The sequence below is a fragment of the Chiloscyllium plagiosum genome, unplaced genomic scaffold, assembly GCF_037043375.1.
Source record: "Chiloscyllium plagiosum isolate Xiang-an unplaced genomic scaffold, Cpla_swu_hap1 HiC_scaffold_15, whole genome shotgun sequence".
NCBI classification, from domain to species: Eukaryota; Metazoa; Chordata; class Chondrichthyes; order Orectolobiformes; family Hemiscylliidae; genus Chiloscyllium; species Chiloscyllium plagiosum.
The window spans coordinates 9315445-9330582 of record NW_028270153.1 but is presented as its reverse complement, the minus strand read 5'-3'; the positions used below and the strand labels follow the sequence as shown (position 1 = coordinate 9330582).

General features: G+C 40.3%; 1 protein-coding gene across 2 annotated transcripts in view; it reads left to right on the top strand.

Moving 5' to 3' along the window:
• unm_sa1614 (un-named sa1614) overlaps positions 1-14075 on the top strand; it is a 268689-nt gene extending 254614 nt beyond the window's left edge. For both annotated transcript variants that reach the window (XM_087994717.1, XM_087994716.1), the window contains exons 27-28: positions 5434-5556; positions 11769-14075. In XM_087994717.1, the coding sequence (XP_087850843.1) occupies positions 5434-5556; positions 11769-11843 (198 nt within the window). In that variant the 3' untranslated portion in view covers positions 11844-14075. The remainder of the gene's footprint in view (positions 1-5433; positions 5557-11768) is intronic.
• Positions 14076-15138: the final 1063 nt, after the last annotated feature.

The following is a 15138-nucleotide window of genomic DNA, read 5'->3' as shown; positions in this document are numbered from 1 at the left end:
AAGTCTAATATGACTCTTCCTGAGACCTGAAAGAGGGTGGAAAACTGTTTTTTATGCTATTGACAGAGGGGGGAAGAGAAGAAGCAAGTGCTACAGATTGTTTGGGTACCTAGAGCAAAAGACAAAAGCTTTGTTAATGGTGGTGAAGGAGTGATAAGGATGTAAAATTGATGTGAAAAGGAGAAAATAGGTCCACTCTGCTAAGAGAAAAATCAATAGGACATAGATCATACACAGCTGGGGTGGGGGGAGGGGCAGTAGGAAAAATGGAATACAGAGGTCATGCTCTGAATATTGAGTCCTAGAGACTGTAAAGCGTGTAAATCAAAATGATGTGCTGTCTGTGAGCTTGCATTAACCTTCGTTGAACACTAGCCCAGAATGGAAATTTTAGCATGGGAACAAGGATATTAAAATGCAAAGCACCTGGAAGATCAGAATTATTCCTCGAACAAAGCAGTTACCAAGTTTGTGTTTGGTCGTCTCAGTGTAAAGGAGTCTGCTTTGTTGGCAGTGAATGGAATAGACTAGATGAAAATAAGTGCAAGCAGAACACTGCTTCACCGAGAGAAGTGACTGGGGTCTTGAACAGTGAGGAGGAAGAAAGTAAATGGGCAAGTATTACATCTACATTCCTGAAGAAGGGCTTATGCCTGAAACGTCGATTCTCCTGCTCCTTGGATGCTGCCTGACCTGCTGCGCTTTTCCAGCAACACATTTTTCAGCTCCAGTATTACATCTACTTGATTGAATGGGAAGGTGCTAAGATGGGAGTGGGGGTGGGGAGGATGAGGAAGTATTAGGAGTGATTGGCCATACTAAGTTACTGTGTAGTGTCAAGGGATGCACAGGATAGGTGGATTAGCCACAGTAAATGTGGGGTTACATGGATAAGGTGGGGGACCTGGGTCTGGTTATGATGCTGTTCAGAAGTGTGGACTTGATGGGTCAAATGGCCTCTTTCCACACTGTAGGGATTCCATGATTCTATGATAAAGGAGTGATCCCTGTAGAATGCTGACCGTGGAGGGGAGGAGGAAATGTGTTTGATGGTACCCTGCTGGAGGTGGCCAGAATGGCAGAGGATGATATCCTGAATTTGGACACTGGTAAGATGGAAAGTAAGGACAAGAGAAACCCTATTATTATTCTGGGATAGATGGAAAGAGGTGAGGGCAGAAGTGTGGGAGATGGGTCAGACACAGTTGAGGGCCCTGTCAAACCAGAGTGTTGGGGACTGCTCAGTTGAAGAAAAATTACTGTCAGAGGTGTCCTGGTGGAAGATGGCATCATCAGAACATGACAGAGATGAAGAAACTGGGAGAATAAATAGGAATCCTTGCAGGAAGGAGTGTGTGAAGAGATGGAGTCAAGGTAACTGTGGGGCATGGTGGATTTGTATTAGGTATTGATGGAAAGCCTAACCCTAGAAATGGAAACAGTAAAGTCAAGGAAGGGAAGGGAAGAATCAGAAATGGAGCAGGTGAAGGTGAGAGAAGGATAGAAATTGGAAGCAAAGCTAATTAATTTTTTTTTCAATTATAGAAGAGAGAAGAACATAGCACTGACAAAATCATCACAGTAACTGAGGAAGAGTTATGGGTGGGGGCCCGAATAGGACTGGAACATTCCACACACCCCATAAAGAGACAGGCATAACTGGAACCCATCGTCACACCTTTGATTTGAGAAAGTAAAATATGTTCTAGAAAAAGTTATTCAAAGTTAACCAAGATAAGTAAAATCTGTGTTTTGCAAGAGGCAAGCTTGAATTTTTAGATTTACTGTAATGAAATCAAAACAAATATTTGATCTGTGGAAATAGAATGCAACACAGTTATTTTCTATCCAATACGAAGAGTGATAAGCTGTGCCATAGCTAACACGTTGTATAAATGTCTTAGGCCAAGGCAATTCTTCTTCTAATTTGAGATTTAGGATACATATGGTTAGGAAAATCTTGTAGAACAAACATGAACATTACTATGTCCGGAAATATATTTCCCCAACCATGCTCTGATATGGTATTTTAAGAATGGAGGGGTTAGGTGTCAGGTAGCCTGTTCATCCTTATGCCAGATGAAGTTGCTAAGTGGTCACTTTACTAGCCACTTAAGGTCCTCTTCCCACAGCTGGCATTTTGCCTTTGGCAGATGGACATCTCAGCAACTGGGAAAACTGCTCAATAAACCTGGTGGCATCCCTGCAAGCCAGAGGATTCCCACTGAAAATATCCTCCCCATTCTCATGATCAGCCCTGTTTATGTTTTACCAAGTACTTCCGGCTAATGGTTGTGTAGAGTGCTGTCACTGATTCTTTCTATAATATGTGTATAGGCCTGTTTGTTTAATAGTGGCAGAGCATAAACCAATTGTGAGTCTTAACACAAACAGACACGTATTAGTTAAGTTATAAATGTTAGAGTCATAGAGATTCAGAAGGACAGACAGGAAGGTAAGGGAGGTGGTGTAGCTCTGATTTTCAAGGACGACATCAGGGCGGTGCTGAGAGATGATATTGGTTATATGCAGAATAAGGTTGAATCCATTTGGGTAGAAATTAGAAATTCTAAGCAGAAAACGTCACTGGTAGGCATAGTCTATAAGCTACCAAATAATAACATCACATTGGGGTGGGCAATATAAAAAGAAATAACTGATGCCTTTAAAAATGGTACGGCAATTATCATGGGGAATATTAATCTACGTGTCGATTGGTCGAACCAACTCAATCAGGATAACCTTGAGGAGAAATTCATTGAGTGAATCTGCGATAGCTTTCTTGAACAGTATGCGATGGAACCGATGAGGGCGCAAGCTATCCTGTATAATGAGACAGGAATAATTAATGATCTCCTAGTTAGGGATCCTCTTGGAAGGAGTGATCACAGTAATTTTGAATTGAGAATACAGATGGAGAGTGTGAAGATCAAGTCTGATATCCAGAGTCCTGTGCTTAAACAAGGGAGACTAGAATAGGATGTGGGTGGATTTGGCTAAAGTAGACTGAAAACAAAGACTTTATGATGGGATAGTTGACGAGCAGTGAATGACTTTCAAAGCGTTCAGCAAAATATATATTCCAGTGAAAAGGAAATACTGTAACAAAAGGTTTAATCTGCCATGGGTGTCTAAGGAAATAAGGGAGGTTATCAAATTGAAAGTGAAAGCATACAAAGTGACCAAGATCAGCAGGAAACTAGAATATTAGGAAAGCTTTAAAGGTCAACAGAAAGCCACAAAAAAAAGCTATGAAGGAAAGTAAGATAGAACATGTGAAAAAACTAGCAAAGATAGCAAAAGTTTATATAAATATATAAAACAAAAAAGAGTAGCTAAAGTAAACATTGGTCCTTTAGAGGATGAGAAGGTGCATTTACCAAAGGGATATGATGAAATGGCTGAGGCATTGAACAGGAATTTTTTGTCGGTCTGCACAGTGGAGGACACTAATAACATGCCCGTAATTGACAAAGAGACGAAGGTAGTTGAGGACCTGGAAACAATCATTATCAAGAAAAAGGTAGTGTTGGACAAGCTAATGGAGTTAAGGATAGACAAATCTCCTCGTTCTGATGGAATGCTTTCCAGGGTACTAAAAGAGATGGTAGGAAAAATAACAAGTGCACTTATGGTGTTTTCCAAAATTCGCTGGACTCTGGGGCAGTTCCAGCAGATTGGAAAACAGCAAACAAGGATCAATGCTGGGTTCACAGCTTTTCATAATTTATATAAATGATTTGGTTGTGAACATAGGAAGTATAGTTAGTAAGTTTGCAGGTGACACCAAAACTAGAGGTGCAGAGAACAGCGAAGAGGATTATCTCAGAGTACAACAGGATCTTGATCGGTTTGGCCAATGGGCTGCGGAGTGGCAGATGGAGATTAATTTAGGTAAATGTGAGGTGCTGCATTTTGGAAAAGCAAATCAGAGCGGGACTTGTACACTGAATGGTAAGGTCCTGGGGAATGTTGCTGAACAAAGAGAACTTGGAGTGCAGGTTCATAGTTCCTTGAAAGTTGAATTGCAGGTAGATAGTGAAGAAGATATTAGTTAGGCCACTTTTGGAATACTATGTGCAATTCTGGACTCCCTTCTATCGGAAGGATGTTGTGAAACTTGAAAGGATTCAGAAAAGATATACAATGGTGTTGCTCGGACTGGAGGATTTGAGCTATAGGGAGTGGTGGAATAGGCTGGGGCTGTTTTCCCTGGAGCGACAGAGGCTGAGGGGTGACCTTAGAGGTTTATAAAGTCGTGAGGGGCATGGATAGGATAAATAGACAAGGTCTTTTCCCTGGGGTGGGGGAGTACAGAACTAGAGGGCATAGGTTTAGGATGAGAGGGGAAAGATTTAAAAGAGACCTAAAGGGAACGTTTTCACGCAGAAGGTGGTGTGTGTATGGAATGAGCTGCCAGAGGGAGTGGTGGAGGCTGGTACAATTGCAACATTTAAAAGGCAAATGGATGGGTATATGAATAGGAAGGGTTTATAAGAATATGGACCAAGCGCTGGGAAATGGGACTAAATTCGTTTAGGATATCTGGTCGGCGTGGACAAGTTGGACTAAAGGGTCTGTTTCCGTGCTGTACATCTCTATGACTCCCACTCATGTTCTCAAAATGCTAGGTACTTGCTGATTTTCATGTTGTGTTGTCTTGACATTTAGCTTGTTTCTTGTTTGTTAAGCTAATCTGAATATTACTGAGGGATGTTGGGCCATTAATCAAGCAGTCTCTTAACTGGCAACTCAGTGCTGCCTTATGAGAAATCCACCATATTGCTCAGCAAATGCTTACAAGTTGGAGAGAGAAGCTCCTTACAATCAAGATCGGCCTCACCAGACATCTCACCCAATTCTACCAGAAATTTCACCCTCGCATACATCACTCAGTCAGATATAAGATTGCACCCTAAATTTTGATTTTAATCCCTGCTGTCAGTTTAAAAACTGTAGATATGGTGAGTACGTGGGATTTTTTTTAAAAATTAAAGTCAATGTTTCCACTTTTGTCAACTGGATTTGCATAAAACAGTCACTCATGCATTGTTGATATTCTTAATTCAGGATTTGCCATAAATGCTGTGAAGAAGGAAGGCTGTTCTCTCTGAGGGTTGAGAGTCTTTGGAAGTCCTTGCCACAGTGGGCTGTGAGGGCAGAGTCCTTGTGTATATTTAGGGCTAAGACAGAGAGATTCTAGATCAGTCAGGGATTCAAGGGTTTCAGGAGAATGCAGGAAAGTGGATATGAGGAGTGTTGGATCAGCTATGATCCTATTGAATAATGGAACAGGCTTGAGGGCCAATTGGCTTATTCCTCTTCCTATTTCTTATATTCTTATGGTGTTAATGCAGTTAGTAGAAAGGTAAGATGGCTAAAGAAAAGAACTGGTTAATAAACTCTGGCTTTGCATAATAATTTATTTTACAGGCAAAACCCAAAATTCGTAGAGGAAGAGCCATTTACAACTGCACAGCAGATCACGCTGATGAGCTTACATTCACGGAGGGAGAGATTATAGTAATTACTGGAGAGGAAGATCAGGAGTGGTGGGTATGTATCTATCTAATGGCTCATTATTATACTGCCCTGAGGAGGCATTTTGATTAGATTAGATTCCCTACAGTATGGGAATGGGTCCTTCGGCCCAAGTCCACACCGACCCTCCGAAGAGTAACTCACCCAGACCGATTCCCCTACTCCATATTTACCCCTGATTAATGCACCTAACATTATTGGTAATTTCCCATGGCCAATTCACCTGACCTGCACATCTTTGGATTATGGGAGGAAACCGGAGCACCTGGAGGAAACCCACACAGACACTGGGAGAATGTACAAACTCCACACAGTCACCCAAGGCTGGAATCGAACCTGGTTCCCTGGCGCTGTGAGGCAGCAGTGCTAAACACTGAGCCACCATGCCACATTCTTCAACCTTGGCCTGTTGGGTGTTGATATTTGCTTTTCTTTGTTGCTCTTAGAAATGAATAATAACTCCTTTCTCAACCTCTTCTTAGTTGCGCAATGCAGAAGTCAGAAATTCAGCCATTATTTAAACTCACTGCTGAACAAGTGCATGATCTTGGAGCTGGCATTTAGGATATCCACAAGACTAGTTTGGTGACCCACATTAAACATTAAGTTAACAATCACACAACACCAGGTTATAGTCCAACAGGTTTACTCGGAAGCAATAGTTTTGGAGCGCTGCTCCTTCATCAGATAGCTGTAGAGCAGGATGATAAGACACAGAATTTATAGCAAACGATCACAGTGCCATGCATGCAATTGATACGAAATATTGAAAAAAACCTAGATTGCTGTTACTTCTTTCAGCTTTTCAAATGGGTTGCAGGTTTCAAATCACATTCTGAAGCTAACTTAAGGTTTTATTTTTAAAAAGTGACATCTCAGCTCAAACAACGCATTAAAGATGTGAGGTTAGAGTCGGTATCCCAATCTTGAGTCAGACTGGGACGTTCAGCCTCTGATCTTAAGATGACCATCCTCCAAGGCAGACTTTGGGATACGCAACAACGCAAAGTGGCCAAGCAGGCAGGCAGACACACACACACACACCCCCCCCCCCGCCCCCCCCCCAACCAAGAGGTGCACTTTACCATGCACTGTCACTCACTCTCCACACACATGCAAGTTTTACAGAATTGTAATGGCAGATATATTCTATGTTGTTCAAAAAGCACACAATCTGCAGTCAATAAAGGCAATCAATCCATGTAACATTTTATAAATGCTCAAGATTATCATCAGCTGTGGAATTCTTTTGAAAGGTAGAGAGCTGTGCTGGAAAACAGGCTTCAGCTTAGATAAAGTAAATGCATGTTCAGTACTCCAGTGTATTTCATCCTGCTGTAATTTCTTGAAATTGTACTGCTGTGAATACTGAAGGAATCATACAGGATGTGAACTTACCCTTGCTATCATAGATCAGTATGGTTCAGCTCATCGTTACCCTAAATTACAGATTGTGGAGACTTTGATAGTAAAGTATCTTACTAAGAAGACTGCAGTGCCAGAGGAATCATACTTTGTTTTATACTGAGGCTTTGTCTGCCAATTGAGATGAAAGTTAACATTCGCATGCTCATCCAAAAAACAGCAAACAATTCTTTTAGTGATTTGATCAAAGTTCCTCTCAACCAGTGCCACTAAACAAAGATTAAATGGTCATTCCTTTCGCGGCTATTTATGCAACGTTTCAAGAGCAGAATTATTGCTAAATAACATGTAATGGGAAGTTCTGACTGTGCGATTAAGCAATATGGAAATACTGTAAACAAACCAGTAAACATATCTGTCTTTCTCAGGACATGATAGACTGCATCAAAGTATATGTCACTTCTCTATTCATAGAATCAAAGAATTGTTACTGTGCAGAAGGAGCTATTTGGCCCATTGTGCTTGCACTGGCTCTATTATCAAGTCTGGCTCTACTATCCAGTGCCAATTCCTGTCTCTTTCCCATTTCCCTGCACACACATACTATCTAAATAACCATCCAATGCCCTCTTGAATGCCTCAATTAAACCTGCCTCCATTGCTTTTCCAGGCTGTGTGTTGCATCCCCTAACTACTCGCAATTTGAAAACTTCTTTCCTCACAACACCCTTGCTGCATTTGCATATCACTTTAAATCGGTCCCCTCCTGTTCTTGTTTATTTTACAAGCAAAAACAGCTCACCCCATATATCCAGCCCATTCATAATTTAAAAAGTCTGAGTCAGATCTCCTCTTAGCCTTCTCTCCAGAGAGAACACTCCCACTTCTTCAAAATATCCTTGTAGCTGAAGTTTCTCAAAACTGGTAATGTTTTAATAAATTGATTCCGCACTGTTCCCATCTTCTATAATGTGGACCCCCACGTGTACGAAATACTCCAGCTGAGACGTAAAAAGTGTCTTGGACAAGTTCAACATCACCTCCCTGTTTTTAAACTCTATGCCTTTGTTAATGAAGCCGAGAACACTATGCTTTACTTACTGCTGTCTCTCCAAATGTCCTACCACATTTCAATGATCTGTGCATGAATATCCCCAGGTCCCTCTGCTCCTGAAATACCTTTAGAATTGCGCTTCCTATTTTACATCATCTTTCAGTGTTATTCCTACAAAGTGCGTCATCTCACACTTCTCTGCTCTGAACTTCATCTGCTTTCTATCTGCCCATTCCATCAACTTGTCTATTCCTTTAGGAGTTCCATGCTATCCTCCTCACAGTTTACAATTCTTTGAAGTTTAGTGTCATCTATAAACTTGGAAATTATCCTCCATGCACCAAGATCCAAATCATTAATATAAATCAAGAAAAGCAAGGACCCCAATACTGATCCACAGGGAAGCTACAAAGATTCTTCCAGCCTGAGAAATATCCACTGACCAGTGCTCTGCTTTCTATAGTACTACCAATTTTTTAATTACATCGTCACTGTCTGTTTTAAACATAACTTACAACTTTCTTCAAATGCCTCCTGGAAATCCATGTATACCAAATGTATGTGTTACCATCAGCAATCTTTTCTGTCACCTCCTCAAAAACTATTGAACACTAGTTATGCCACTGGCTGATTATATCGAGAGTGTGCTTTCCAGCACCAACTCTAATCTCCAGCATCTGCAGTCCTCACTTCCTCCTACTGGCTGATGTGTGAGTGGCAATCTCTTCTGCAGCTGGCACAGTTGAATAGGATTGGCCCAAGGCTGGCTTATATTTTTTTCATTTTGTAGGGTCTCTTTTCCATCATCTGGACATTTCTTTAGTCCTCCCATTTTTCCATGCCAGCCTTAACAGTTTGTCTCCAGTCACTCCGTTCAGCAACAACAACCTCCCATTCATAACTCTGATCCTGGTCAATTTGAGATCTCGATTATAGATTCCCTTGTCTTGCAGATGCAAGTGACTTGTTCCTCTTGCACCAGTAGAACATATTTTTGGGAATGTGGCTGCAATTCATTTGGCACAGATGGTCCAGCCAATCAAATCACTGCTGTCTCAGCAGCACAGGAACAAACTTTGAGGATCCCAACATGCAATTTTATATTCTTCTTTGATAGTCTGTCATGCAAGATGGCCAGTACTGTCTGAGTCATCAGAGGGGAAATGGCTCAGACACTTTTCTTGGCTTGCATATGTTTCTGAGAACACAATTCTGGTACAACAAGCCCCTTGTGTTTTCAGTTATTGTTGTACCACACTTTATTTCTCAACTTTGACATGATAGGATGAATTTATTTTTTTCACCTAGGACTCTAGCAAGCAGCCTATTTTCCACAGCAGCATTTCTGTTAGCAAATTCAAAGGCCTTAGTGAGGTGTCTGAAAGGAATGTGAAGTGGTCTGTGTTGTTCAAGGTATTTCTGCTGCATGGGGGTCAGCTAGCTCATTTGTTCAGATTGACACCAACAGTGTGCGTTCGGTTCCCACACTGGCCTAGGTTACCATAAAGGACTTTCCTCAATCTCTTTCCATGCTTAAGGCATGATGAACCTCAGGTTAAGCCTCTACTAGTCTGGTGTCTCTAATGATACAGCAACCCTACAACCTTGTAAGACAATAGCAACTTTACCTTATACTTCTGCAGTAACTGCCAAAGTAAGAAAGTCATGTCAGCTGCCAATCTGTCAGCTTTGAAGCTGCACTGAGACTATGATATGTAATGTCAGGATCTGCCATCTGGTCAGAGCAACTTGAGTAAATACCTTCCCCACTTTACTTATCAAGGAAGTGTGTCAATAATTGTTAAACATACAAGTAATCCTTTTGTCACTACAAACCTGCTCTGCCATTCAATAAGACCACAGCCGATCTGTTGTGTTCTGAATTCCACATTCTCACCAACCCCTGCTAAGGTTTGATTCCCTTGCCTAACAAGTGCCTTACAGAATTAGTCATTAAGATGTACAGCACTGTCCAACTGATATCTGACATTAATCTAGTCCCATTTGGCCCATGTCCCTCTGAACTCTTACTATTCATATATGCATCCAGATTACTGTTAAATGTCATAATTGTATCAGCCTTCACTACCTCCTCTGACAACTCATTCCATACAGGCATCACGCTCTATGTGAAAAAAAGTTGCTCCTTAGGTCCCTTTTAAATCTTTCCCCTCTCACCTTAAACCTATACCCTCTAGTTTTGGATTCCCCTACCCTGGGAGAAAGACCTTGGCTATGCACCCTATCCGTGTCCCTCACGATCTTATAAACCTCTATAAGGTCACCCCTCAGCCTCAGATGCTCCAGCGAAAATAGCCCCGGCTTCTTTCCCTGTTAGTTCAAACTCTCCAAACCTGACAATATCCAGTTTCACAACATGTTTCCTATAGCAGAGTGACCAGAATCGAATGCAATATTCCAAAAGAAACCTAACTAATGTCCAAATTAGCTTCAAGATGACCTCCCAACTCCTATGCGGAATGCACTGACCAATAAAGGCAAGTGTACCAAATGCCACCTTCACTATCCTGTCTACCTGCGACTCTACTTTCAAGGAACTATGAACCTGCACCCCAAGGTCTCTTTCTTTAGCAACGCTCCCCAGGACCTTAGCATTAAGTGTATAAGGCCTGCCCTGATTTGCCTTAACAAAATGCAGCATCTCACATTTATCTAAATTGAACTCCATTTGCTAATTGATCCTTAACATCTGGGGTGAAGGCAAGTGTTGAGACATAGATGCTCATGAGGGTAACTGGATCCCATACTTGTAGATAAGTGAAGATGAATATCTGGAACAAGCACATCATCCTATGAGGAAAGGCTATATAGACTAGGGCTGTATCTTCTGGAAGAAACAGAGGTAACTTAATTGAAACATGTAAGATCCAGAAGGGACTGGGTGGATATTAAGAGGATGTTTCTTGTGGGAGAATCTATAACTAGGGGTCACCCTTTAAAAATAAGGAGGCGGCTACTTAAAACCGAGACAAGGAAATATTTTTTCTCTTAGGGGTTGTAAATCTTTGAAATTCCCTTCCTTAAAAGACATCAGATGCAGAATCTTTTAAATATTTTTTAGACACGGCTAAATAGACTTTTGAGGAATAAAAGTTCTTGGGAATATGCAGGAATGTAGAGTTGAAGATCAGATCAGCCATTATTTTATTGAATGGGGAGCAAGCTTGAAGGGGCAAATGTTCATATGTTTGTAAGAAGACAAAAAATCTCTGTGCTTTTTGAAGGGTTCAGTTTCAGAGGTTGTGTGGTTTTCCTGTAAATGAGCTGGAGGAATGTGTAATATTGCACTTTTGAACAGGCCCAGGTTCTTGCAGCCTGTATCTCCATTTCTAACTTTGTAAGTTCTTTATCAGTCGCAGTTATCTTGCTGGCATCATTAATCTCCACATGGTCATTGCTAAAGCCTAAATGTGTAATGACTGAAATTCAGAGTATCTAGGTCGTGATCAAAATTAAAAACATTTCTCCGACCCAATTCCTACTCCTTCTAAATATATGGCAGGAAGGAAGGGATAGATTGTGTTGATTACTCTCAGCTTATAATTGTGAATGCCTGTAGGGTTCTCAGGGTGAGCTTTGAACCAACAACGTTCTGACTCAGAGTACTGGATGGAGCTTACACAATGTTCAGAACTTTTAATTAGCTTAATTCAATGCTGTGAAATAATAGCACATCTTGCATGTTATGTTGCACTAAGTCAATAATGGGAATAATGAGTGTTCTGAAACACCTCTGAATGTTGACTGGATTTAAATGACTATGTTCATTTTTTTCTCTTTCTGGCAGAATGGCTATATAGAAGGGCAACCTCACAGAAAAGGTCTTTTCCCAGCATCTTTTATCCAGTTACAAACAAGCTAACAGATCTAATCCTTCAATCTGAGCAATTAAAGTGAGAGAAGACCAACATCATTCGCTTCATCTGTATCATTTACTTCTTGGAGTTTGAAGCGTCTATCAATTTTACTGAAAGGTAGTCGTCATTTGAAAATTGTTTCTAATGACCATGAACAGTGAACCAGTTCTTCTAATGCAGTGGCCCTTCTGAGGGAAAAAGCTATACTGATGCAGCAGGCAGTTTGGTAAAACCCGAATACAATGTTTAACTTCAGGAAAGATCCAGATTGCTGTTTGAAAGCAGGTGGCTGTTTAATTTGTTGCCCTAAGTGTATGCCTTACTGTACAATGCTAATGTATATGTTGGTATTTTAAAAAAATTGTTTCCAATTAGTGATATTATTCAGTTATAAATGTTTAAAGATTTAAAATGGTCATCATAAAACCACTCGAGAATTAGCCATTATATATAATATATATATTTTTTATATATGGAAAAATCCTATCTTTAGAAATATTTGTGCTTGGAGAGGTCAACACCTGACCACACTGCCTGGTGGCAAGCATTTACTGAGGATAAGGGAACATCTCTCATACCAGGCTCTGCTTTCTTTGTTGCCACTTCAGAACTTTTATTTTGAGCAACAAGCAATTATGACAATCCATGATGGGGAAATAGCCTCCAATAGGCTGTGAAAGAAGAATGTGTGAAAATTATGGAAGAGTCTATGTATTTTTATTTTTAAAGATGGCAAGTAATAATTTAAAAATGCTAAGTGTTCATGTTAAAACATTTTAACAAGAAAATAAATCCCTATATCTTATTTAAGATATGATGGTCTCTGGACTATCAAACTTAGTTTGGATTTGTGTTTACCATGTCGTAAATGTGCTTATGTGTAATGACTGAAATTCAGAGCATCTAGATCATGATCAAAATTAAAAACATTTCTCCTACCCCATTCCCACTCCTTCTAAATATATGGCAGGAAGGAAGGGATAAATTGTGTTGAATGACCTTAGTTTATAGTTGTGAATGCCTGCACAGATTTTTAATTAATGAATTTATACCGAGTGAACTACCTCTTTGGAGTGTGAAATAAAACAGAAAATGCTGGAATTATTCCGTAGGTCTGGCAGCATCTATGGAGAGCATTAGAGAGTTGATGTTTCAAACCAAATATAACACTTCTGTTCTCAAGAAGAGTATTCAACTCGAAACTTTAACTCCCTTTCTCTCTTTACCAGTGATGTCTGATTTCAGCACTTTTTAATTTCAGATTTCCAACATCCGCAGTATTTTGTTTTCATTTTTGGAGTGTGAAATACTTTTCCTTTTGAAATTGGAACAAATCTCAGCAACAGAATCAGGAATGCATCAGCACCACCTAGAGTTTGAACAAAGCAGTCATGAAGGCGACTTTACACATTGCAGCCAGTTTGCACAAAATCATTCTTCTGTATCTGCAAATTTTTTTTAGATTAGATTTCCTACAGTGTGGAAACAGGCCCTTCGCCCCAACAAGTCCACACTGACCCTCCAAAGAGTAACCCACCCAGATCCATTTCCCTCTGATTAACAGTAAACTTCCTCTCAATTTGTCTCAAGCATAAATTGTGACTTACTATTGCCTTCCCCTTGTCCCTCCTCCAGGCTTGATTTTGGCATCATAAAAATGAACAGTGTTTCTTAGTGGTAAATGTATTATTAAACAATTAAATCAAACTGTCAAATCATCCTCATTACTGCCAGGTTAACTGGTAACAGTGTTATTTGCAATGTGGATTTGTTCAGTTTTAGCTCACTGTTGATCTGATCTGAAAAATAAAAGGAAAATGAAGGGCTGATGAGCTGACTTATTCTAGATTGGGACCACATAAGAAAGCATTGATACTTTGGATGGTCTATTCATAAGGCCTCTGCCTACTCTTCCCAACACCACCACATGAAATATCTATTACTATTACCGTAATTGTGTAGATACTGCAGCGAGATTCACAATCACTTGCTTTGTTCAAGAGATTATGAATAAAAATAGAAAGCAGAGTTAAGATCAGTACGATTGGAACATTGTAATCTGATATGAGGAAAAGTATTATTTTTTTATTTTTAATTATGCTCAATGAAAGAAATCATTTCAGAATTCTCATTCCTATTCTTGACTACTGTGTGATTATTCTCTTTCATGTACTTTAAAGGTGTATACCATCTTAATTATCATTGTGAATAAATGGCAAACTTGGTTAATTACTTAATCATTGTGTCTAGTTTTATTATATGGGTCTTCTTGTAATTTTTGCACTTGCAGAAAAACACAGTTTTAATTAATAGGCATGTGTCTCTAACAATCAAAAAGACATTTGTTGTAATGTTTTGCACAAGTTCTTACACAGGCACTCCTACATATTCAAACTGCTGAATCACCATATTATCAGGCTTAAACCGAAGTCAAATGTATTTACAACTTTGGTCACATATTTGACCCTGTGCTGAGTTTCCAATGATGTACTGAAATGAGAGCTAAGACTATGTATTCTCAACGCCACATCCCCAGTCAGCTTTACCACTACATCAGCTATACCTGTGAAAACCTCACCATAGGAGCAGGAAAATCGACGTTTCGGGCAAAAGCCTGTATTCCTGATGAAGGGCTTTTGCCTGAAACGTCGATTTTCCTGCTCCTCAGATGCTGCCTGAACTGCTGTGCTTTTCCAGCACCACTCTACTCCAGAATCTGGTTTCCAGCATCTGCAGTCATTGTTTTTACCTAAAACCTCACCATACCTTTGTGATTTGTAAATTTAGGATTAGAATTAGGTTTATTGTCACATGGACTCAAGTTACAAAAGAACATGAGTAAAGTGAAAAGTGTACAATGTTCCAAATACACGGTGCCATCTCAGTTGCATGTCTTAGGTACAAAAACATAGAAAAAACAAAGGAAAAAAAATTAGACTACATTACAGATATGCAAGTTGGGAAAATAAGAAATAAAGTTAAAATGTCAGACATTACAGTCTTTCTCTCAGGGATTGTACATGGTCTGACCAGACTCCACTGGTTCCCAACCATAAGTTATCATTGTTGTGGGCAGTTACCCATCCCCATACGCCTCCGGCTCAGTACCCGTTTCCACACTCCTCCAACCCACTACCCATCCTCTTCCACCCCCCTCCGCCTCCGGGCCATTACAAATCCCCACACCCCTCCAGGTCCCTGCTCGTCTCCACACCCCTCCAAGCCGTTGGCCACTTCCACACCCCTCCAGACCACCAGTCGGCCCCATACCCCTCCAGGCTATTGGCCATCCCCACATTA